General features: G+C 38.9%; 1 protein-coding gene across 2 annotated transcripts in view; it reads left to right on the top strand.

Moving 5' to 3' along the window:
- BASP1 (brain abundant membrane attached signal protein 1) overlaps positions 1-23,871 on the top strand; it is a 50,833-nt gene extending 26,962 nt beyond the window's left edge. For both annotated transcript variants that reach the window (XM_062499600.1, XM_062499609.1), the window contains exon 2: positions 22,299-23,871. In XM_062499600.1, the coding sequence (XP_062355584.1) occupies positions 22,308-23,039 (732 nt within the window). In that variant the 5' untranslated portion in view covers positions 22,299-22,307 and the 3' untranslated portion in view covers positions 23,040-23,871. The remainder of the gene's footprint in view (positions 1-22,298) is intronic.
- Positions 23,872-24,395: the final 524 nt, after the last annotated feature.

Below are 24,395 nucleotides of genomic sequence, written 5' to 3'. Positions count from 1 at the left end.
ATTTAAATATAAATAGTGCTTTTTTTTCTCCCTACACAGCACCCTGACATATCCAGCAAAACTTCTGCTCTTTCCTGGCTGAAGAATCAACAAAATTAGGTATATCTCTATTAGGCTACTTTACCCAAGAACTCTTAAATGTTGGTGGCCTTGGGAAGGAACAGAAGTACCATAAATGTTCCTCTGTCAGAAAGATACAGGAAAAGAAACAGGGCAGCTAAAGTAAGATACTTATGTTGATTAAATGAATGTCCACAGAATGACTCTGTCAAAACTTGGCTTAGTACATTATAAGCAATTTACCTAAGAGAACTGGTATATTCAAGATAAAGACAGCCACAGTGTCCTGGTATTCGAGAGTGGAATATAGTCGAGTTTGAACCTCAGGAACTTGACCCAGGCTTAAAATTTTTCGCTTCAAATCAAACCAGTAACATTCTACTTCCTAGGAGATGAACTAAAATAAATCATCCCTGAAGCCTGATTCTGTTCCTTGCTTCTATCTATTCTACTGCAAGTAAGATTTCTTATTAAAATCACCATGGATACATGATCCTTATAATCCTGTGAGTCTTTTTCTGATTGTCTGCTTAGCTGCAGAAAGTTAACTAATGCTGTGCTTAAAAGAATTGAGCTGCTGCCCCTCTCCCAAAATCCTACATCCAAGCAGCTCACTTTTAAATTGGCCACGAACATATTGACCTGGTTTCACCATAGCAGATGCGTTTGACAATGCTTCACATCCATCCAAATGGGATCTGGGCTATGTGCCCTGTGCTTGATGGTCTTTTGCAGTAACAGAGAAATAAAACATATGTGTGAAGCTGCTTAGGCATTTTTGGGATGAGTGGGGTAGCAGTTCAGGAGCAATTGACCTGACACAGAGGTATGTGCACACTGCAGACAATAAACTGCCTTTATTCAACAGCCAGTACGATTGCTATGGACCAGCTGGTTATTGCTGGTAAATGGTAAATCAGTATTCTGATTTCTATGTTCTTACTGTGAAAATGTGAATGTGCAATCTCTGATCTTCTATCCTACTGCTTATATGCATGAATTTGAGTCCCTTAAACTTGGTGACATACAGTGCATTGAGCAACCTGGTGGTCATTGAGAGCATCTCCTGGCTGCTGGACGGGCAGTGGTCAGAAAGTGAGGACAAGGACTGCAGGTCCTGCTTTTAGTAACTGCAGCAATATTTTGTACATAATCATTCTGCCATCATCACCTTCTACTGGTATGGGCATTAAGTAAAAGGTAGCACAAATTACTTACTCTGTACATGTTGTTTCTGGGCAGCAGTGATGTGGTGTCATTATGTGCTTCTCAGAGAAAGCAGATGAATTAAAAACAACTTCTGTTGCTGTTTAATGTACTGCAGCAAATGCTCTGTAGATCTGTAAATCAAGACATTTGTTCTTCATTTTTAGCAATGCCCTTTCCCTGAACTCATTTAATGAGACAGTTGTAAGATGTTTGTATGTTCTCCAGCTGGACTGGGTGCACAATTCTTGAACTCAATCTTTTACTACATTTTCATTTTAAAGCATCCCATGTCAATAGATAGTGGCAGCTATACACTTAAGGCAGCCTTGTTCCAGAAAACACCACTCTGCCGTTGTAATAGAAAGTGTATTAGACAGGAAGATGCTTGAGAGTGAGAGAAATTGGGAATTTCTTCATTACGGAAGATCTTGACAGCTGTGTTTTATAAAAGTGAAAGGGCACTGTAAGTAAAAGGAGAGGGTGTATTACAAAAGGTACTGTACAGACCAAAATGTGACATACAGCATGAGGTGACAGTGAAGAACAGAAGATTGTTGTTTATTATCCCTGCTTGTCACAGAAAACATGCACGGAAATCACTTCCAGCATATAAATGAACTTTATGCAACTATAGCAATATGAACGATTATAAAAGTAGTTTTAGAAATGTAGATTATTGCCTCTAATTTAATCTATCTCTTAAAATTAGAAATAAAAATTTATGTTGCTAAGTAACTCTACTATTTTCTATCTTCTCTAGATTAAACTGAAGGTGAGGATTTTTTCAAAGCATTTAACAATTTCCTGCCCCTTTCCTGGTCAATGTTATGGCAAACATAGATTGCTCAGGTTCCTGGTTCAGCCCTACATCTCAACCTAAGTGCACTGAAGAGCCATTTGCCAAGAACGGGTTACATAGAGCGCTTTTCTCCATACACTTTGCTTTGATTTCACTTGATGCTTTTCTGGGCCTAGCCTTGTGCATAGAAACTGTACCACTTCCCTGATGACAGCGGGCACTTGGGCAAACCAGCCTTGTGTCCAAACAGGTGCCAAGCTCCATTGCCAGAGATGCTACTACTGGTCTGAGAGAGCTTTGGTTCTTTCCTGGTTTGCTATTTTGTTTTGGTGTTCTGCTAAAGCTGTACCTTACTTATCTAGTCCAGAGCATTATCTTAGACCTGTGTGCAACAGCGAGTGTATCTAACTTCCGCTTATGGCAGTGGGGAGAACTTTTTGTTTGCAAAGATCTTGCGGAAAAACAAATGAAGGTTTAGCTTGTTTTAGCACATACTTGGTCTTCCTGAACATGTGAAGAACATAGATTTTTTATATATCCTTTTGTTCAGCTTTTTATTCTCTCTTTTGTATCTATCCCAGCCTCCCTCCCAGAGTAAAAGTGTGCATTTACTTCTGGCAATTCCAAATTTTCATGGGATCTTTTGCTACATGCTAGTGAAGAGGAAGCAGGAAGATGTTAAATGGCACTAGGAAAAGGAAAACAGGGCACATCTGTGCTGAACATGCACAGGACAACTTGAAGCTGAGGTGCTCTGTCATGGTAATAGAGAATGTTATGAACCGTACTGACCCTGTGTACAAGCTGATTTGGGTTTTTGGTTAGAAAAGAAGACATCTTGCCTTCTCTGTGTGACAGTCTATATCACCTTGCATGCTAGAATAATTTGCTAGATATTTCTGCGGTATGGAACATGGTAAAAAACCAGAGGAAACACAGTGAGAGGGAGGTGACCTTCCATTTTCCAATGTCCAATTAAAAGATGATATAAGACATTCTTTCTTCAGAAATGCTCTGAGGGGAAAGGGTTATGCTTTTGTCCTTTCTCCTTCTTTCGTAAACTCGGATGTAAAAGCAATTTCATTCTTTAACATTTACACAGAATGACCTCAAAAATAATAAGTGGCATCCTAAAATGACTGTTAATCCTGGGGGCTGCAGAGATGTCTGCCATTTGTCAAAAACTTACACAACATTTGAATTATCAGAAAAGCATAAAACAGATTTAGTAACCTTTCCCTGTCACTGTGTTAAGCATATCCTATTAGACCATGCTTAGTATGGACAGTATCATCAAGTAATTTAGTTTTCTGACTTACAATCATAACTCATGCTTCAGTACCTTATGTTCTGGCTTGTAGTCTCAGTTTAAATCTGTGGTTTAACTTTCCTCTGTACCTTTAATTTACAGATTCTACAGAAGAGCTTTCCTTGGGAACTATGCTTGTAATGTCCAGATTAGTGCTCTAATTCCTTAATAATTTTGAGATCTAAAACACTGCTATAGAAAAGACTTTAAACATAGCCTGGAATGAAAGAACTATTTAACAGAGGTTATATCCCATTTCTATGGAATGCATTAGCCAAGTAAAGGTTGTTCAGGCTTCTAGGTCTCCTGTGCAGTAGTGACCTCATGATACCAAATCCAGATGAGATGCAAAGTTCCATGTCTTCTTGGGGAGAAAAAATGTAGAAGGATAGTATATATTTTATTTTCTTCTTGCATTTAAAGTAGAGTTGAAATTTAGGAGGATTTAGGTGAACAAGTATATCAGCCTCCATGAATCTATAATACTGAATTTATGGTAATATCTGAGAGAAATGTGTCTCCTTAGTGCTACAGAAACCTCTCAGCAATATTTTTCTCCACGTACAAAAGTATGGCTTAGAGTTGTTCATACAATATTTCTGTGGAAGTATGTTCATGTACACATTATTGTTTCAGGATGTGATTGTTTATTCATTCCATAGTGCTTATAAATCTGCCCAGAGCCCTGGAATGCTGGTGGTCTCTCAAACCTTAGCAAGATCAGCTGTGGACCATGCACCCTTACAGAGCTGCAAGATTTCCATATGAGGTGTGAAAGGGAAAATAAACATTTCAGTGATGCATTCCTATTTTCTGTGGGTAACCATTGATTCGGAATAAGCACAGCCTGACAGACTCAATGAAGTCCCCACATCTGAATGGGAATGGAGAGTGGTAACATTTAACATTTACTCTTTTTTTTTTCTTTTTTTTTTTATCTCTACCTTTCCAGTACCAAAGGAAGGGGAAAAAACACTCTTTTCTCAGATCTTATTGCCTCTTTACAAACTCTAAACTTTGTTTCCTGGAAAATTTAATTGCAATCATGCTCTAATGTCTCTCTTTACCCATACAAAAAATGGGTACGTGTACAAAATTGTTCTCCAGTTGCTCTCTTCTCCTGTCTACTTATTAGCAGAGCTGTAAAGTGGTTGATCATGTCACATGAGGGACGACTGGCCTTTATATATTCTTAGACATAAGTCGAAGGTAGAGTTACAGAGGGCTAATGGAAACTCAGGCTTTTAATTTCATCCTTCTGTAGTTAAATATTTAATTAATTGTTGAATGTTTTTGCAGCTGAGCATTGAATCTTTTGTTCCATGTGTTTAATTCCATGTGCTGAGCTTTCATAGGCTCTTTGGTGCATTCTGCTACTCAACATCATGCTGAGGTGCTAGTCAAGGGGAGGCTGAAAATCTCAGCAATTTACAGTGCAGAAATGGTGGTGTATCTTGCAAGTGTAAAAAATTTGCCTCCAATAACTTTCTAAACATTTTTTGAAAGTCATTACAGTGATCTGAGGAGAGTGTCATTCAGTTGAGAAGAGACTTAATTGCTTTGAATCTATATAGGCAGGTGGTCATGTAGAGCTGCAATATTTCTTTTCTCTGGCTATTAGCTTGCAGATACTGATATCCACCCAGGTTTACCATTGAGATTAATGTTTTCCAGCTGCTGCTTGCTAGTAGGAGCATGTTTCTGGCAACTGAGCACTGCATTGGAGTAACTGGATGCCACACAGTTGGGCTGAATATGAAGCACTTGATTTTTGAAAAAAATTGTTGAATTTTAGGTTCAACAAAGCCAACTGGCTTTAAAGCCTCGGGTTAAGAATTCTTTGCTCCACCTTATAACTTCATTCACAGAACAAGCAAACAGTGCTGGAGTATTTCTATCTCATTGTTTTTTTTAACTGAGAATTGTAGTAGTAAATATTGGAGATGAGATAGAAGATCCCAGTTAAATTCCACCTTCCTAAATGTAAAACTTAGTTTTTTAAATACTTATTTGTGTACTGAATTACATTTATTGCAGATTACTTTTGTTTAACATTTCTAAGTATTATTTTGTAGTTGAGTCAAACTGTAAAATTGTTCTTAATGATGATGGTATTTTGTAAAGACTGACTTCTTGCTTTACACTGTTATCTACAGTTAACTTTGAGGAAAAGATTATAAGGAAAAACTCTCAACACCACTCAACTAAATTTTGGAAATATAACTCATGAAAATAAAATCTGGAACTTAAAAAATGTGGAACCCCTCATCTCTTCAGCAATCTGAAATTGCACACTGATTTATATTTGAATTACCACATTACTCTGAACAAGTTTTAGAACTGCTCTTTTAATCTGGTCTGATACCGAATAGTTATTTTCCAGTTGCTAAAAATAAGAATGAGATAAAAAAAAAGATGTTCAAAAATATCCAGGAAAAACAGTTGAAATGGCCTAATAGGCAGCCAGGTGAAATTCCAGTATTTTCATTTATGGATTAATTTAATCTAAAAATAAAATTAATGAAATTCAGTGATTGTTATAGTGTTCCATCTGGAAAACCACTCAAGAGCACCAAAACTAAAAAAAAAAATTAGTTAAGTGTAAACAATCAAAGGAATTTATGTCAGAATGCTCAGCAACTGGAGAGTTAATGGCATAGATTGTCTTACAGTAATTCACTATATCTAGCTTGTAGATGACAAAATTATTCTCGACTTTTTAAAGTTAATTTAATATTTTTAAGGCAACTTTGGATTTTATGTGTAGGTTTGAAATGAAAAAATTCCTGAGATATCTTCTTTCACTACCTGTGCTGATTTTGACAGTCCTATCTCTGTTCTCCTGACATACTAGTTAGCAGAGACTCAGTTCTCTACATTCCATCTACAATTCTTCTGTCTTCTCTATGGCCTTGCTATACAGTCCTTTATCTGGTTTGTTTCAAATGGTGCTGCATCTCTTGGCTTCTGAGTACATAAGGTTAACTTGTCAGAACAAAGCATGCTAAGAGCACTCCCACAAATTTAAAAATAAATTTGAAGGACTCTTGTGTTTCTTGATGTTATCTGAATACTAGCCTAACTGGTATGAATGATTGAAATAAATTGACATCCATTTTTAAAATGAATGTTTCACATACTTTCCTTGCAAGCATGTAGTATTGCCAGGCATAAACATCTATAATGAATGATGTAAGAAATCATGAGACAAAAATTGCCTTATGGTTTAGGACTCTTTCAAGACTTTTCTTGCTTAAGCCAAGATTAGAAGTGAAATCTAGATTACTTTTGCAATCAGTACTAGAGCTGATGCTTTAGAAAAAAATTCAAATGCTTTGAGTTTATGATAAAATTTTGAGCTGGCAACTTACAAGTACAAGAGTTGGTAGAAACTCAGTAAATTTGAAGCTGAGTGTCATTTGGTTATGATCCCATATTTTTTATTTACTTTAAGTTCTCTTCTTTCTCAGGCTAGAATCTCTAATGCCTTTTGGCACGCATGAATGTTTTCCTGACTGGTCTCTGACAAATATGATAATGAAAGTAGTTTTCTTTCAGTTTTAAAGGAAAAAAAGCCTTTTAATTTTTTCTTTCTTCCTTTTTAACTTTTGAACTTTTTACATGGAAAGTATGTTTTCAAAAGACTTGTGTTTATGCAATGCAAGTGCTCTGACATAACCTGCAGAAACATAGACTCATAGAAACATTTAGGCTGGAAAAGACCTCTGAGATCATTGAGTCCAACCCTTAGCCCAGCACTGCAAAGTCCAGCACTAAACCATGTCCCTCAGTGCCACATAATCTACTCATAATGAAAAAAAAGCAAATCAAAATGTACAAAGTTAGTGGTTCACAAATTCAGTCTGTGACTCTGAGCCAGGTCTGCAGGTACTAAGAACTGAGAGCTCTGGGGCTGTTCTTCATTCCCTTGATAGTGACCTGGTCAAATTTCTACTGCTGATCTTGATTTCCTTTCCCAGACATCTGAAATTCCAGAGTAGAAACTAGTTTGAGTGCCATGGTAGAGGGGAATATACCTAATTTTGTCGTCCTTCAAATCCCTGATTTCTGCCATTTCTTTCAGATGATCCTTTCATATCCCACTCTGTTGAATTTCATCCCCAGCCCTGCTGTGTTGCTGCGTCTACTTGATGCTTAATCAGGCTTTGAAGGAGGACACTTCCTACTTTCATTGCCTTCTACAACAGTAACAATGTAATTGCTACAGCTCAGATCTGTGGGTAGAAAAGGAAGCTTCTCTAGAATGTGACCAATAGAACTCAAAATTTTCAAACTTGTGTAATCTTTAAAAAGGTCTTGGAAACTTAGTGAACCAATTTAGAACTTCCTCTTGCATCTGTTCAAATTTGAATAATCACTCCTAAAAGACAGAGGCATGCATCTAATTGATGAACATTAAATAAATATAGCGGTGACCAGAATGTGCCCAGTGCCCAGGAACCTAATGAAAGCTAATTTAAATGGGCTTATGGTTGCTTTTCAAAGATTCAGAATTTTCTGTTTAAGAAAAAATGACTTTGTTTTCTTACATCTGTCTTCAATAAAGCACTAAAATGGCTGCCAAGCAGTAGCTTCATCTTCATCCAGCTGGATACAGTGGAGCTTTCTCAGCTTGAGAAAAAATCCTTCTCAGCAAGTCATCCGAAACTGAGAGAAATGTGCATATTTGGAACTATAAATCAAAATGTTCATTTACAGATGTTCTCAGCCTAGAGGCATAAAGGTGAAGGAGCTTGGGTCCAGAAGGACTTTTCAGCAATACCTGAAAGTGATCAGAGATGCTTTACAGTTGCCTGTTGCAATATTGACATAGTACTGTAAAATCACCATGAGGGACTTGCTTATTATGCCGTTCTCATACGTGGTATAGTGGGAAGCTTCAGAGAGGGCAACTCAGTACAGGCCAATATGCAGAAAAACAGCCTTCTCTAAGAGAGAGTTGGGGTGAAGGACACATATGGGATGGGCTTGCTTTTTAAAATGAGGAGAAATACCTCCAAGCCCTTACAGCACCTGTTGGCATTAGGCAGAGCTTATCTTAGAATGAAAAGGGATATTATGCCATTTTCCAAATGGGGAAATTGGGCAGAAAATTAGATGGCCTTCCATGCAAGAGCAACTGGGAAAGATTGAGTAGGTTTTGGATTCTTGCCTCCTCGACCCCAGGCTGCTGTGTGCACCTGAAAATAGAATGAGGGAGAGATGTAGTCTTATGACTTTGTGATGTGTTATAGTTTTAGTGCAGCGATTTGTGTCTGCTTTGAAAGGGAAAATCTCAGCTGTCAATTTTACCATGGTACACTTTTCTACTATGACAGGTCCCAGAGGCTTAAACCAAAGAATATTGTCCCACTGCTCTTTGAGGGCTGTTTCACCTTGAGAATCAGATAACTCCTACTGTAAATGAGCATGGTGTGATTGTAGGGAGAATGTGATGGGGTGGTTGTTGTTTTGCATTATTTGTCTAAGTTGTTCTGAGTAAGGAGAGCAATTACTTCTGGTTCTGATACCTGTTTTGGAATGAAGTAGGTCATGTCACATCCTGTGGGAAGTTTGTGAAATGTGTAAAGTTTGCTGTCACTGGCAAACAACATAAAAGTATCCCACTTTTTAGACTCATATATTCACACAGAGTATATTTGAAAAGAAAACTTTTTTTTAAATCACCATGTTGCAAAAGCTAATAAATACTTGAATAGAAGTTTTGTCCAGTTATGGTGAAGAATTGCTGAGCTGAAAGTGGACAGGGAAACTGGCCATTTCTTGAAAAAAATGATTTTATTTTGGTTTATGCATAAATCATAGAATAACCTTACCTGTGGTATTGCTTACCAGTCATCTGTGATTTTAAAAAAAAGAAATACAGAAAGTAAGAGACTGTGGTAGGTAAGAAACTTAAATGAATGTATTTGGGGATGCAAATATTCTTAAAATAGGTGTTTCTTGTGACATATTTCTTGAAACTGGCTCACTTAGAATTTTTTGAGATAGCATGAGAGCATTGAAAGTAATATTTCCGAATATGGATAAAAGACTTTTATGCACTTGAATCACATTTCAACCCAGCCCCCTTGTTTGGGATGTGTGAATTTTGTGCTCAACTTGTGCATATGGGGGGATACCTAGAAAACTGCAGTGAGTAGAACTGTGAACATGATTTCTGCAGAGCTAAATGCCTCTTGGCTCCTGACAGCCAACATCTTAAAGTTTATGAAGTGCAGCTCCCTCTCCCCAGTGCCCAAGCAAATGATTTGCCAAACCCTGAGAGCCAGAGCTGAGGCAGCATGGCAGAGGCATAAACTCAGTTCACATTTCTTGATGTGATCTCTCAGGGGAATGCAGGGACCCTGTCCCACCAGCTGACCTGCTAGAGCAGAAAGGGAAAAACCCCAAACTGAAGTGTTGGCCAGTCTGACCACTGCTACCTCACCAGCCAGGAAAACTGATTATTAAAAAGACTCTAGAAAAGCCAGTTACTGTTGGGACTTGTAGCATCTGTGTTCTGTTAATGGAATTCAAACACATTTCTATCCTCTTTCTCCTACAAAATGGGCTTCCTGGGGCACAGATGGGTTCCATGTATCTGCTAGCATGGGGGACAAAGAAATGGAACTGCAGTGCTGGTTTGAAACATGGGCTACTACTGAAGTATATTGGTGCTGAAACAGCTAACAGGAATTTTCTAGTGGTGTTTTTCTTTTTATTTATGGCTCTGTCTTGAAAGATGAAAACCAATTTTCTGTATTTCTGAAGTCTCCATTGCTTTGATAAACTTCTCTCATTTAAATCCTGAAATAGCTCAGCTATACTTTTATATTGATGTCTGCTTACCTTCTGTGGTTAGAATAAATAATTTTTCACATAACCATGGGCTGAAAACTTCTTAAACTCAAGGAATGATTGTAAGAATTCTCTATAAAAAGTATTTGGGCATTGGAAAGTAAGCTTTTTTTCTGTTATATTATATGAAGTGACCAAAATGGCAGATTGACCTACATAGCCTCCAGCCCTGATGGAGGTCTATCTAAGAGCTATATCATCAAAGACAATTGGTATGGGTTCTGAACTGGTAAAATTGAGTTGTGGCCATATTGGGTATTACACTAAATTCAGTGACATAAAATGCAAGTTAGTGCTCAGGTGAGGGGGTGGAGAAGGGACTGCATCCAACTCCGCAGCCATCCCTGCAAAGTTATTTTTCCTTTCATTTAGTGAGTTTAAATTTGCTAGCTCTTATGGACAGATTTCCTACTGATGCTTAAATAAAAATGTAAACCAAGATGTTTTACTGAGAGGAGATATGCATCTGATCATCTTTCCTGATTTCTAGTTTTCATTGCTACTGCAATGTTTGTTCTTCTTTTTGGGTAGTTGCTAGCTTGGAATGGTTCTAGCTGAGTAATTATTAAATTGGATTTTTGCCTTTTCTGGTTTGAACATAAATCTCTTAGTGCAATTCAAGGATTGCACTAGCTGCTCACTTCATATCTTGCCAAATGGACTTGTTAGCCTCTGGTCTTATGTAATCTTCCCCTCTAGCAGAGCTGATCAGAGATCCCAATATAACTCAAACCAAAACAAAAAGAAAAGAGAAAGTACACTCAGCGAAGATTTCAGAAAGAAATTTAGGAAATAAGTCTAGGCCTGGGAGTTTTGAATCCAAGCTGAAGTCTAATGGCTTAAAATGTGACATGGTACAGCTTACTGCCTGCCATGACTCTTACTTTGGTATGAATAGAAACACTATGTTTTTAAAGTGAATTTTTTAAAGATGAACATTATCCTGTTGGATCAGGAGACGAAACTCTCTAACAGATGTTGGTTTTGTTCTGCAGTTCCCACTGTCATCTTGCACCACTGAAATCAAAAAAGCAAACTGTTTCTTTCCTCTCAGCCCTCTGGCACACACAGAATACGCTTTACCTTATTACCATGATGTGGCATTGAAGCAGGGTAAAAGGCTCCACTGACAGTGCCCATTGATGCATACCTCTGGTTCTCCCTCTGTGTCAGGAAATACAGCTCTCATTTCTCAAGTTTTGGAGAATATTGTGAGTCTTAATTAAAGATTGCTTAAGATGTCTTGGTATTTTTAATAGCCATTAGAGGAGTGCAAATGAATAGTGATGGAAAAGATAGAGAGGGGTGAGAGACAAATAAAAATTAGTTGGTCAATGCTCTTTTCTTTCAGTGTTTTTTGAGTACCTGTTCCATATTGTTTTGATAAACCTCCCTCAGTGACTAAAGTGAAACTGATAACCCAGCTTGAATGTAATGTTTTGTTTAAAAAGAGGTGGGGGGGGGGAAGAAAAAAGTCAAAATGCAGTATTAAACATGCATTCTAAATAAGATCAAAAAGAAAGTCTGGAATATGAGATTTTCTTTTGTCTTAATGTATGCAGGTTAAAAAAAAAAAACAACAAAAAACCACAAAAAACCCCACACATATTGTGCTAGTGTGAGAACCAGGAAGTGAGAGAGGCTGAAGTGAAAACTTAATATAATAGACCAAGCTGCAGTCTGGTAGAAAATGTATATGGCAGAAATGAGTGCTCAGGAACACAAATATAGAACATTTTCCAAGGTGCTGAGCATTCACTCTTCCATTTTCCTGATTTCTTTTGAACACATCCTTACTAGAAGACATTATTACAACAGGGCTGTGGGCAGCTGAGAGCTGATAAGCTCCTAACACTGATACTGTGATCACGAGGAAAAATTTTTCTTAGACACATGAGAAATACTTGTAATTCAGCCCCAAGTCTCACAGGTTTAATTATAGGTAGTTTTAATGTTACGCAAGGCATGACTTGACTTGAATACATTGACTTCAGTACAACATTTTTTGTTTAAAGTGAAACTTTGTGCACAGGATTGAAAGTCAGAAATTTTTATTCCAAGGAGAAATGCAGCAGCTCTTCAGGGAGTTGGTGTAAAATACCCTGCAAGTGCTGCTGAGGTGGTGAGTAGGTTTTGTGCTGGTGCTTGCAGGAGGTTAAGTTCCACCAGAGGCATGATGCGTAACACTATCCTAAAGACGTGAGCATGCTCAGCTTTCTAATGCCATGTTAGACGTACAGGTGTTTTTGGAATAATGTTTCAATTACTAATTTATCTATCATTAGCAATTGTGTACCAACTGGAGGATGAAATTGGTTTTATCCTGAGATTCCTGCATATGCCTTAATTTGTGAGGAATGCTGTTGCCGTGTTCAGGGCTGAAGTTATCAGGAGGGTGGGCATATCATCAATGACTGAAGTAGATGCATGTTCTTTGGGAGAAAAGAGCTGTCAGTGCTCTTTTAAAATCAGCCAACCTCTTCTAATACCTAAACCCAAAAACATGGTACATCCAAGAGCATCAAGTGGATGTGCAATCATTTCCTTTTGAGGAAAAAGAGAGAAAAGCTACTCCTGCAGCTTTATATAGAGCTAAAACAGATAAAAGCAGGCAAGGAATATGTTAACTAGATACTAAATCTTAAAATACTTAAATAAGTATGTTATGGAATAAAGGAGTCGTCAATAAATACTTCATTTACATTTCTATTTTTTTGTTTTGCTGGGTGAACTAAATACTGTGTATTTTGGAAGGAAGAACTCGCAGTGCATTGACACCGTGATATGCACAGCAGCAGCAGGCACTGCAATATTTCAGCGGTGGCTGGTCTTGGTTCCCTGTTTTCCTGCTTTCAGTGGTGCAATTGTGAAGTCGTGTGCAGCAGTCAGAAATGTTGTGTTGCAGACCATGTGCCTCATATTTAAAAATAAAAAACAAAACTGAGAGATGGATTTGGTTTGTAAGTGTATATGGGGTTTCATTCCTTGCAGTGAGGGTGTAAAGAAGGAAATTACGTAGTCTAAGGATTGCCATGACCTATCTTAGGTCTGAGCTGTCTGTTAAAAGTTCTGTTCCTAGGTATAGGATGCTTTCTTGCAGCCAACATTTAAGAATGGTTTTTTTCAGCCATTGCTTTTTTTCAGTGAACAGCACCATGAGATAGAAAACAAAAATGAAGAAGAATTTAGCAATGACTTGGAGAATCCATTTTCAAAGCAAAACTGGTAGTTCCTAGATTTCAAAGCTAATGTATCTATTTCTGACAGTGTACTGTACTTTATATTCTAAGGACTCTTTGAAGTTTAATTAAAACTAGTTTGACCATGTAAATGAGCATTAAAGTAATAGAGGTGTTTTTGAATGCGGAATGTTAGACAAATAAAATATAAATATAGATCGCCATAAATAGCTTTCTCAAGAGAGAGTTGCCTAGTTAAATACCTTATTCAAATTGTGGCTCTCCATGGCTATTTTAAGAAATGACAGGTAAGTATACTATTTATACAAACAGTAACCAAGAACTTCTGCTATTGAAGAAAACATGTAAATTAGGATCATATAATTCCTTTTTTAGTATAGAAAGCATGAGTTTCAATTCTCTTCATGTTTCCTGAACTGTTTGTTCTTTGTTCAGGAGGAGTCTAAAACAATGTAAGCTATAGGTGTTAAACTTGCTTCCCTTTTCCAGTGTGAAGTCACTCCAGGAATGAGGTCTTCCCACCACTGCTCTTCAGTAGGACTGTGGTGTGGACGAGGATAATGTTTTCATTGCTTGCTAGCATTTGAATGTTACATTTTTAATGTAGCCTTTGGAGGTACCCAAAGGAGGAACTGTTCCTGGGTGTACAATCCAAGCATATTTGTGGTGTTGAGATCCATGGTAGAGATTGCACTGGAGGGACAGAATTCAAGGAAAATATGATTTGAAAGGAAACCATGCAATTATCTAGGCTTTTATCACCTTGTGTGTTTTTGTAATTATACATGGTGGTGGTGTCTTAGGTGTTTGAGGGAGGCAAAAAGTGGCTGGCCATAATTGGAATAATATGTGTGGAATCTCACCTCTCCCTCAGTGTTGCATGTCCTGGGACCTAAACAGCTTCAAAGATGTGGGTAATAACCACCTCTGAAATCTGCATAATTTTCTACTTAAGAACTTGATTCTAGAATACAGCTTAGAAAACTGACCAGTACAAAACATTTATTAAACAGGCTGTTGAGGAGACGTGCACAAACCCCAAAATGGTGAGGCAATTTAGAAAGAGCAAGGAGACGGCATATGCTTATATATCTTGGTGTAGTCTTTCAGGTTATTTGAATCCTGCAAGCTGTTTCTACAAGAGGTGTTCTTGTAAGGTTAATTTCAGTCTCTGCAAAGCAGGTGTTTACAGCAGAGTTTCCTTTCCCAACCATGTGCCTAACAATAGCGTGATTAAGATCTCACTCTGGGGCAGGCTGCCTTTTGGCTGCATGTGTGTGCCTGCACGAGCATGTCTGCAAGCTGCTTTTATTATTCAACAAAAAAAGAACATATGCAGTTAATCTGAATATAGGAGAAATGCTTTGAATGGGCCTTGAATCTGTAAGAAGACTGGTAAACAGAATGGAGCAGATGAGGCAAATAAATAGAAATTGATGGCAGCATTTTTAATTTAAGCAATCAGAGTATCAGGTGAACTGAATGCAAAGCTGAGTAATATATCCACCACAGTGTAAAAAGAATATATTTTATGCTGCTTCTGTTTTGCTCAGTTTTTAATATGACTTGGTTTTGTTATACACAATGCAAAACAGCCTTGGATTTGCTGCCAGGGATGAAACTGAACGTGCTGGAAGCTGTAACTGCACTGCTGGGCAAAGCAGTACTGTAGTGGATCAGTGAAAAAAGCCCACACATGGCAAAACACTGCAATTCTGCTTTGAAATCAGCAATAGGAAAGTAATGAAGAAAATTAACACAAAAATATGTCAGATGTAGACAATTGTCTAAGGACAGCAGGGGTGCTTTTATCTCTATCCCTGTTAGGTGATCTAATAAAAGACATTATCTCTGCCTTCAAAGCACAGCCTTGCCTGGGGTGAGTAGGGAATTTGGGCACAGCAGAACATTACTTCCATGCTGCTCATTGACTCAGGAAGGCAAGAATGGCCCATGTTTTCAGCTTATGTTTTCTGCAAGATGGCTCTGTATCTGGAGAGGCTACTTGTGTGTTGTGGAAATGAATATTTGGGAACCTGCTCCTACGGAGTGACTGCAGCACACAGGTCAGTGCTTCACTCAAGTGTCTCTCACACGGAGTGGCACACACCCAGACAGCATAAGGCAGTGCTGTCATGCACTTTTCTCACAGACCCTCCTACAGCAAAAGGAGTACTGGTGTCTGACCATGTCAGGCTGAGTAGTAGTCACTCTTGTGCATCCAGGTTCATCTGTAGGGCCCTCCAAGTCACAAGGATGCAAGTCTAGAATATCCCACATTGGCTGTCAAAGTAACCCATAAAATCTTCATCACTCTTTGATCAAATAATGGACAAATTTTACTTTTATTCAGGAATTTATTCAACTACCTTTTTTTCACACAGGGTACAATGTTGGATTACACGTGTGAAGTACTATGGTTTCAGGTTGATGCTCTATGAATTGTTAATTCTGACAAAACCTTTTCCTGTTATGAAACTGCTGACCATCACCCTTCATCTGTTCTTGGAAAATTTGGTTCCTACTTGATTAATTAATACACGCCTCTGGCCACAGTTGCATAAATCTTAGCAGTATCTCAGGTACAATTTTTTAATTTGCTCTCAAGTAATTGTCATGTGATTCTTCACTTTTCTGATAACTTGCTGTATTAGTAGCAGTTACTCTTCTCAAATGAAGCAATTTTTCATGTACAAGTTCTTAAATAGACAGAGATAATTTTATATCAGTCTGCAGTGTGCCTAAATTATTATAACTCTCATAATTGGAGTCTAATACCAACAATAATGATTTAGATATATTAATAACAAATGGCTCATATTAAAAGTCATGCTTCCCATTTTTATGTGGTGTACATGCCCCTGAGAAATTTAAAGCAATATAAAAATTGAAGTTCCTTTTTTTTCTAAGAAATTTGCATTAAATGTATTCCACTGCTCACCAGAGAAAACTAGAATTGAAATATGACAGAGAATTAAGCACTTAAACTTGGCAGTATTATTTCCTAGAATTCCTTTATTGTCTGTGTTTTAAAAGAAAACAAATAGGTCCCAAAATCAGAATTGGCTTCTTTTAAGACTAGGCTAGGAAATCAAGTGAGCATAATTTCTGTATTTTAAACAGTCGCTCTTCTTTTACTCTATACCCATTTTCAAAATCCTGAGATTCACAAGGCTTTGGAAGAAGGAAAGGAGATGCAGTATTAACAGGACTGTGCAGATGTTGAGGGAGGGATTAAAAATTTTCTGTGGTTCGTGAAGAAAACAGTACAAGTGCCAGGCTGAGATGTTCCCAGTTTGTTGTGTCTCACAGCACAAAACACACAAAATTGTATGGTGCTAAGGAACAACCTTATTTTTTTGTGTGCACCTCATGTCCAAGCACCTTGCTGCTCGGGGGTCTGTGCAGGTGATGCTCACATCCCCACAGGTGCAGATTTCCATGATGGGCTTGGACTCCCCTGGCACAGCTTTGTGCCAGCCCAGCATCTCCTCAGAAGAGGGTAGGGTAGGAGGAGAGGAGAGGAGAGGAGAGGAGAGGAGAGGAGAGGAGAGGAGAGGAGAGGAGAGGAGAGGAGAGGAGAGGAGAGGAGAGGAGAGGAGAGGAGAGGAGAGGAGAGGAGAGGAGAGGAGAGGAGAGGAGAGGAGAGGAGAGGAGAGGAGAGGAGAGGAGAGGAGAGGAGAGGAGAGGAGAGGAGAGGAGAGGAGAGTCACTGATTCTGAGGTTTGAAAAGGCTTGAATGTGAATGAGACCTATCATTTCTGTTCTGTTAATTCCAAGGAAAATCGTATGAAAAGGAAGATGAGTGAAGATAATGGAGAAAGAACCAAAAAACATGGCTTTGTTGATAAAAGGCAAGGCAAGGCTAGCAAGTCTAATTCTATCTAGGGGTATGCTAACAGATATTTTCCAACATTAACCTGGAAAACTGACAGATAAGAATGTCTGAATGTGTGTGTGTATATGTATGTGTAATGGGGGGCATGAAATTCTATTGCGTATTTTGAGAAGTAGTAAGTTTTGGGTGTTTTTGTTCATTAAAATTTCAGAAAATCTTTCAAAAACAGCATTTGCATACCCATTGTTTCTTTCAGTTCCCTTATGTGTCCCTTAATTAAAACTTTTTGCCCTTTAATTTTACTTTTTTTTTAAAATGAAGGTGTAGGGTGAATCATGAGATACAGAGATGTAATAGTTTCTTCAAGATGTTTCCATTTCTTTTGAGCACCTGGGGGGTGGGGCAGTTTCTGGGATTTTATTTGATTTGGAGTGTTGAAACTCTGCCTTGCGGGGGATGTGCATTTTACAGCACTTGTCTCTAGGCAGTGTGAGCTAACCCATGCCTGGGAAATGACTTGTTCAAGGGCTACTTTGGCCTGACCCACTGCACGTGTCTGCCCTGTGCTGGAGGCAGTGGAATTTCAGGAGGTACCTATTGTGCTCCTGAACTGGTTTTTCTGCTGATGGACTGAACTCCGCACACTCTTCATGCAGTCGAACAGGAGCTCTGGAAGTTTAGCTCTGGCAGTCAGATCAGAGGTAACATCAGGTGCAATCTGTGTGTTTGTCCTTTCCTGTTGCCCTGCTGGCAGTACTGGGAGGGAGGGTGATAGCAAGCCCGTTCTTGTAACAGTCAGACTCTTTAATGGCGTGTTAAAGCCTATGCTAAAAGAAATGTTTAGAAGTTTATAAGCACATAAAACTAATTGGGCAGACAAGCATTTACTGACAAAAGAGATAGTAAGAGTCTAATTCTAGGGACTTTTTCAATATCGAAGTACAATTTGGAATATAAAGCTTCAAAATACAAACTGTACAAATGTGTGCTGTCCATGTTCCAGGGACTCATGTCTGTGAGTCTTCAGATGGAAAATTTTAAATGTTCCATGAGTTCTTCCTACTGCATTATAGTCTTATGGACACTGAATCTTTTGAGTACTGATTATCACAAATATGCAAATTTCAAAGTGCTTGACATTCTCCAAGTGACCTGTACACCTTATATTTTTCAATCTAAATAATCCACTCCAGAGATTATTTCTACTATACAATAAGAAAGATAACTATGCAAGCTCTCTAGTTCTGTTCCTTCTTCCTGCAGGAGAATGAAAACTTCAGGATGTGCAAAATGCATAGCAGCTTCTATAAACTGAAGAAATCCTTGCTCCTGTTGCAAAGAGTAGCTCTTCTATAGTCAGACCCAGTTATCTCTGGATTGGTTTCTTTTTCCATAAAAAGAGCATTGCAAAGAATACTGAGCAGCCTGGGAAGCAGACAAAGTCTATTGTAGCTTCCAAGTGTTATATTTTACCTCACTCTTCTGAAGTAATGCTCTGCAGAGTTGTTCACCAAAGTTCCTTGAAAATTACTGACAGATTGCAACTTCTTATATAAAATTGGCTTCTGGACTCTCTCTCTAGAACCTTTTCTTTCTAGCAGTAAGGAGGCACAGCCTTTGATTTATAGAAATGGAGTTCAGCACCAAAATTTTCAAGGATCTTCATTTGGGATGTGCTTGCTACAAAGAGCTTTAAGTTCAGCTGGCAGCTGTTCAAGATAGCTCAAAACCTGTACCTGTCAGTGGAAGTGCAAATAACTGAAGACATACTGGTATTCAGCTTGTACATAGTGGTCAGTAGTTAGCAAAACTTTGGTCCTGGACCGATCATTCACAAGGTGAATGCAATGATTATGGGTTTAGGGAGGGGCAGGGGTAGTGGAAGAGGCTGAGCAGTGAAGCCAGGACCCCAGTCTCACTGGGACAGAGGGTGCATCCTCTTTATTTTTTCTCATAATCTAGTCCTTTTGTGGGGGTGGGAAAGATATCTGTACTCTTTCAAGTGTTAACATGTAGGTAGTAACACAGAGTGGGTTTAACAGTGTATGAATTCACATCTCAATGACTTTTTGCACTTTTATTCACTTGGGAGACATTTCACTGACATTCACTTTTGTTTAGTACCAGGCAGGATTATCCCCACAAAAATATCCAGCACAATCACAGAGATGCTTAGGTCTAGTGGTCCACATGCTGGTCTTCTTGCAGGTAGAGCTGGTTGTAATTTTAAAATACTTTTAAAGGCCTTCTTTGTGTCTGCCACACCTTTGGACTCTGCACTGGATGGTTCAGAGCTGTGCCTCAGGCTGGGGCAGGGACAAGATCAGCATCTGTTCAAAGGAGTGGAGCATGTGGAGCTGTTTCTGAAAAAGGTTACAGGGAAGCCCAGATGTGTTATCAGAAGCCTGGGGACAGGAGGAATGTTTGTAAATCAGATCTAGGGAAAAAGGGACCTCAGAGCATTGCTACCTGGGTGATGACCCCAATGATTGCTCTGCTTTTGCATCATAGCCTGGCACAGCTGTTCTCACGATGATCTAGGCAGCTTTTTAACAGGGAGATAGGAGATTCAGTGTCCCAAAGAGTGAATTTATTCTGTTATAAAGTAGTTGAAACTATGCTGGAAAATGGCAGTCCATTTGCAAGTGTAAGTATTTGTTAACAGACCATCTCTGTAGTCTCTGAACCTCTCCTCCATCTTCTGCTCCAGCCTCTTGAGCCAGCTGGCTGTGATGCCAGCTGAGACACAGAGATTTCACAGCAAAAGCCCTCCAAGCAAAGACTGTGTGTGTTTCTTTTCTTAGTTTGGGAGCACATTTCTTGTATGCATGTTTCTCTACTTTTTAAAGGTCCTTTGGCATAAACATTCTGTATCCAACTGTAACTGAGGTCAAAAGACTGTTTTGGAAGGAAATATAAATTGTGGTGTGTTGCTGCTATCCATAAAATAGAAAAATCTAGAAAAATCTAGAAGACACAACAAATGAAACTCAGTTCAGTAATTAGGTTTTGCTGGAAAACAAATAAATGCTTAATTAGGGATTACAAATTGGGATACATGCATGGCTTCAATATAAATCCCCCTTCTGACTGACTTTCAAAGTGTTTGGTCGTAACTGCACATAAACAATAATCAGGGCAATATTTATGGAGTAATCAAGAAGGCTATACATTTGTCAGATAACAAACTAATGTCCACAGCCTGTCCTAAATACTTAAAAACCTGATAACTCTGTCATGAAGGTAGAGATTAGACTGCTCAGATGTGACTCTGTGGAAGTTAATCCTTTTATTGTTGTTCCTGTAAAATTTCAGACAATAAAGCAGTGTTTCAGTAACATCATGTTACCATTTTGCAGGCCTGTGTGATAATATTTCAACAGTATTAGCAAATTGTTACTCTCTGAAAGCTGAAGTCTGAAGTATCTCTGCTGACCATAGTATCTCAGTTTTGCCCAAGAAATGGCTATTTGGCTGCCGGGCTCTGCCTGGGGCTTGTATCTGTGGTAGCAGATAATCTACTGAGAGTTCTCAGTTGTATGTAATGTTACTTTATATTCAACTTGCTATGAAAAATCTAATGAATTTTTACTAATTTTTATTCACAGTTTTAGCAAGTGTGTGAAAAATATACAGCCTATAATTATATCTACCTGTGCAAAACAGAAGATTAGAATGATTCATCTTCCTTGGAGAAGTTCTTACATTAAGCATTTGACAGTTCTTTGCAAAAGGTCAGCTTCTCCTATTTTCAAATAGTAGGAAACAGAGAAATATTTTTTCTTAACCTTCTATTAATCATGAATTAAATATTTCCTTTAATACTAGAAATATAATTTTTTCTCCATTCATAGAGGTTTTTGTTTTTATCAATGACACAATATATCTGTGTCTCCTTCTGTTTTCATAGACAGTTTGCTTTGAAGTACTGTGAAAGCTTTTGTATATTTTTATTTAAGATTCCCACATAAAGGCTGTATAAACATTGACATGGTTACACACGTGGTCATCTTCTTTTAAGTAACTGAACAGTGTTCCTGATTGCTTGTCGTGCTTGAACACTGGGAGCAGAAGCTACAAATATGCCCCTCTCTTCTCCCATTTTTTATTGCATCATATCACGTGCCATGTGTAAGCTCATGGTGAGAAGTACCTGTGTTTGTTTCTTTTGTCTTATGGAGAGGTCACAGTCCTGCTGTGCTTCAGGTTCTGCGTCTCCCATCCTGCTGAGTGTGGGAATGCAGGGCTTTGGTGGGCAATCCCTGTGGAAGCTGCAAAGCTGGGTGGGACTCTGTGTGTGGGAGCTGTTCCTCCTTCTGGGGCAGCCAGATGTGGGTGCCCACATGCCTCTGGGTGAGGGAAGCCCATGATCCTGCCTCCTGGTACCACCAGCCCTCCACAAAAGCTGTACATCCTAGGGAAGCTGGCCATGAGGGTAACAGGCTGTGAGGTGCAGGGAGTAGATGCAGTCTTCTACGTTAGCCTTCTCAGTGACTCTGGGCTTCCTCTGATTTCTCCAAACCTTAATGAAAAGGTGGTTCACAGCCTTTGCTAAAATGATGGTGGACTGACTCAATGTTAGCCAACAGTGGATGCCGTGATTGACAGTCAAAATCTGATCATTCCCAAACTGAATATAAGTATGTCCTTTTTCTACTTCCACTCTTTCTCAGGCCACAAAACTTTGTGGTTGTGTGTTAGTGCTCCATCATCTCGCTATTTCTTGCTACTCTGTTCCCTTCCCTCCTGCTGACCTGTAACCGGGGTTGGAGGTGTTTGGAGGACTGTTTGTATGTGGCAGGAGGGTGTTTGCTGACTGAAATTCTGCAGGGCTGAGCAGGACAGAAGCTCAGTGGCAGTGGTGCTCTGCAGAACTGTTACATTCATCTGACTACATCTTACCAAACTTCATGTGGTCTTCTTTTCAGGAGCCAGAATCAATTTTTCCTTTGCACTCTGTTGCTTCTCTTAGTGATGAATACTGGGCTCTGAGTAATCAACCCTTTCTCTTTTCTGTTACAGAACGCCAACATGGGAGGCAAACTGAGCAAGAAGAAGAAGGGATACAGTGTCAATGATGAAAAAGCTAAAGACAAAGACAAGAAGGCAGAAGGAGCAGCAACTGAGGAAGAGGAGACTCCAAAGGAGGCTGAGGATGCCCAGAAAACCACAGAGACCACAGAAGTGAAGGAGAACAACAAGGAGGAGAAGGGAGAAAAGGATACTCAGGTCACTGCCAATAAGACAGAAGAAAAAGAAGGGGAGAAGGAGAAAACAGTGACCCAGGAAGAAACCCAGAAAACAGAACCTGAGAAGTCGGAGGCTGTTGTCGATGCAAAAGTAGAGCCACAGAAGAACACTGAACAGGCACCCAAGCAAGAGGAGCCGACTGCTGCCTCTGCTCCTGCTGCCAGTAGCGAAGCACCCAAACCCTCTGAGCCTAGCACCGACGCAAAAGCTTCCCAGCCTTCAGAAGCCACAGCTCCCAGTAAAGCAGATGACAAGAGCAAAGAGGAAGGGGAAGCCAAAAAGACTGAGGCTCCCGCAACGCCTGCAGCCCAAGAAACTAAAAGTGAAGTGGCCCCAGCTTCAGACTCAAAACCTAGCAGCAACGAGGCTGCTCCTTCCTCCAAGGAGCCCGCGGCAACAGCAGCACCTAGTTCCACTGCTAAGGCCTCGGACCCTGCAGCCCCTCCAGAGGAAGCGAAACCTTCTGAAGTTCCAGCGACTAATTCGGATCAAACCATAGCAGTGCAAGATTGAATTGGACAGCCTGTTGAAACAACCACTTAAAACAACCTGTGTCTTTTTTTTATTTTTTCAGCTATACTAACTCGTTTCAGATCTGAAATAACAAATATGTATTGCCCAGAAAAGAAGGAGAAAAAAAAAAAGGAGAAAAAATGAAAAGGATGTCCCATCAAGTTGGGAGGGAGGGAGGGGGGAGAATCCAAATAGTATTTTTGTGGGGAAATATCTAATATACTTTCTGCCAACTTGACACAAGTCCTGGATTAAAATAAAAAAATAAATAAATGGATGTCTGAAAGTACAGCACATCTTTTGTATCTGAACTGCTGTAAATGCACTCCACCAGTGTATCAAAATCTTCTTTTTGTTCTGTAATGGGGTTTGGGAGTGATGCATTTGATTCTGCCCACAAGGTTTGTGCCAAGGCAATCAGATCTTTATGAAAGCAGTATTTTCTGTGTTTTTTTTTTTTTTTTTTTATTTACAGCCTTTCTTATTTTGATATTTTTTTTATGCAGTGGATGAATGCCAACTTTCAGACAAAACCCACTTAGCTGTCCACATATTTCTCAATGCCAATCCTCCAATTCTTCCTCTCCAAATATTTTTTGGGAGTAAAAAGCATTCTCATCCTACTTAGCCTACCTAGATTTCTCATGACGAGTTAATGCATGTCCGTGGTTGGGTGCACCTGTAGTTCTGTTTATTGGTCAGTGGAAATGAAAAAGTCTGCGTTCATTGCAGTTCCAGTTTCTCTTCCATTCTGTGTCACAGACACCAACACACACTCATTGGAAAACAAATGAAAAAACAAAATGTACAATGGATGCATTGAAATTATATGTAATTGTATAAATGGTGCAACAGTAATAAAAGTTAAATAATTTAAAAAATATATAAGTGTAAAGACTGATTAAATCTTCACTTTCAACCCTTGAGAACTGGGCAAAAGATGTTCTTACACTTAGAGAAGAAGTATTATTTCTGGGGTTGTTTACTTTCTTATAAATAGCCACTCTCCAGCAGCCACAAGTGTTTTTAGGTGAGGTTGGAAGAAGTGGCCAATGAACAGTGCATCTCATATGCTTTATCCCAGTCAAAGTAGAAATGGCTTTTGCCTGCCCCAACATGTGAAAAAAAAGTTCTATTGTTATTTTGAAGAGCCACAGGCATGCTGAGTTTTAATTGGGACTAAGACAGTGGATTTCATAAACTGATCGTTTAAAATGAGGTAATTAAATTTAATCCTAGTCCTACTAAAGTATTTCTAGTGCTGATACGCTTTGTTCTTTTCCCCATTACTACTGTGTAGGAGATAAACCACTGCTGCCACAAAAGGCCAGTTCTGTGTATTTCAAATATGGATAA

The sequence above is a fragment of the Cinclus cinclus genome, chromosome 1 (assembly GCF_963662255.1).
Source record: "Cinclus cinclus chromosome 1, bCinCin1.1, whole genome shotgun sequence".
Taxonomy (NCBI): Eukaryota; Metazoa; Chordata; class Aves; order Passeriformes; family Cinclidae; genus Cinclus; species Cinclus cinclus.
Note: the sequence above shows the minus strand (reverse complement) of the source record. Positions and strands in the feature narration are given on the sequence as shown.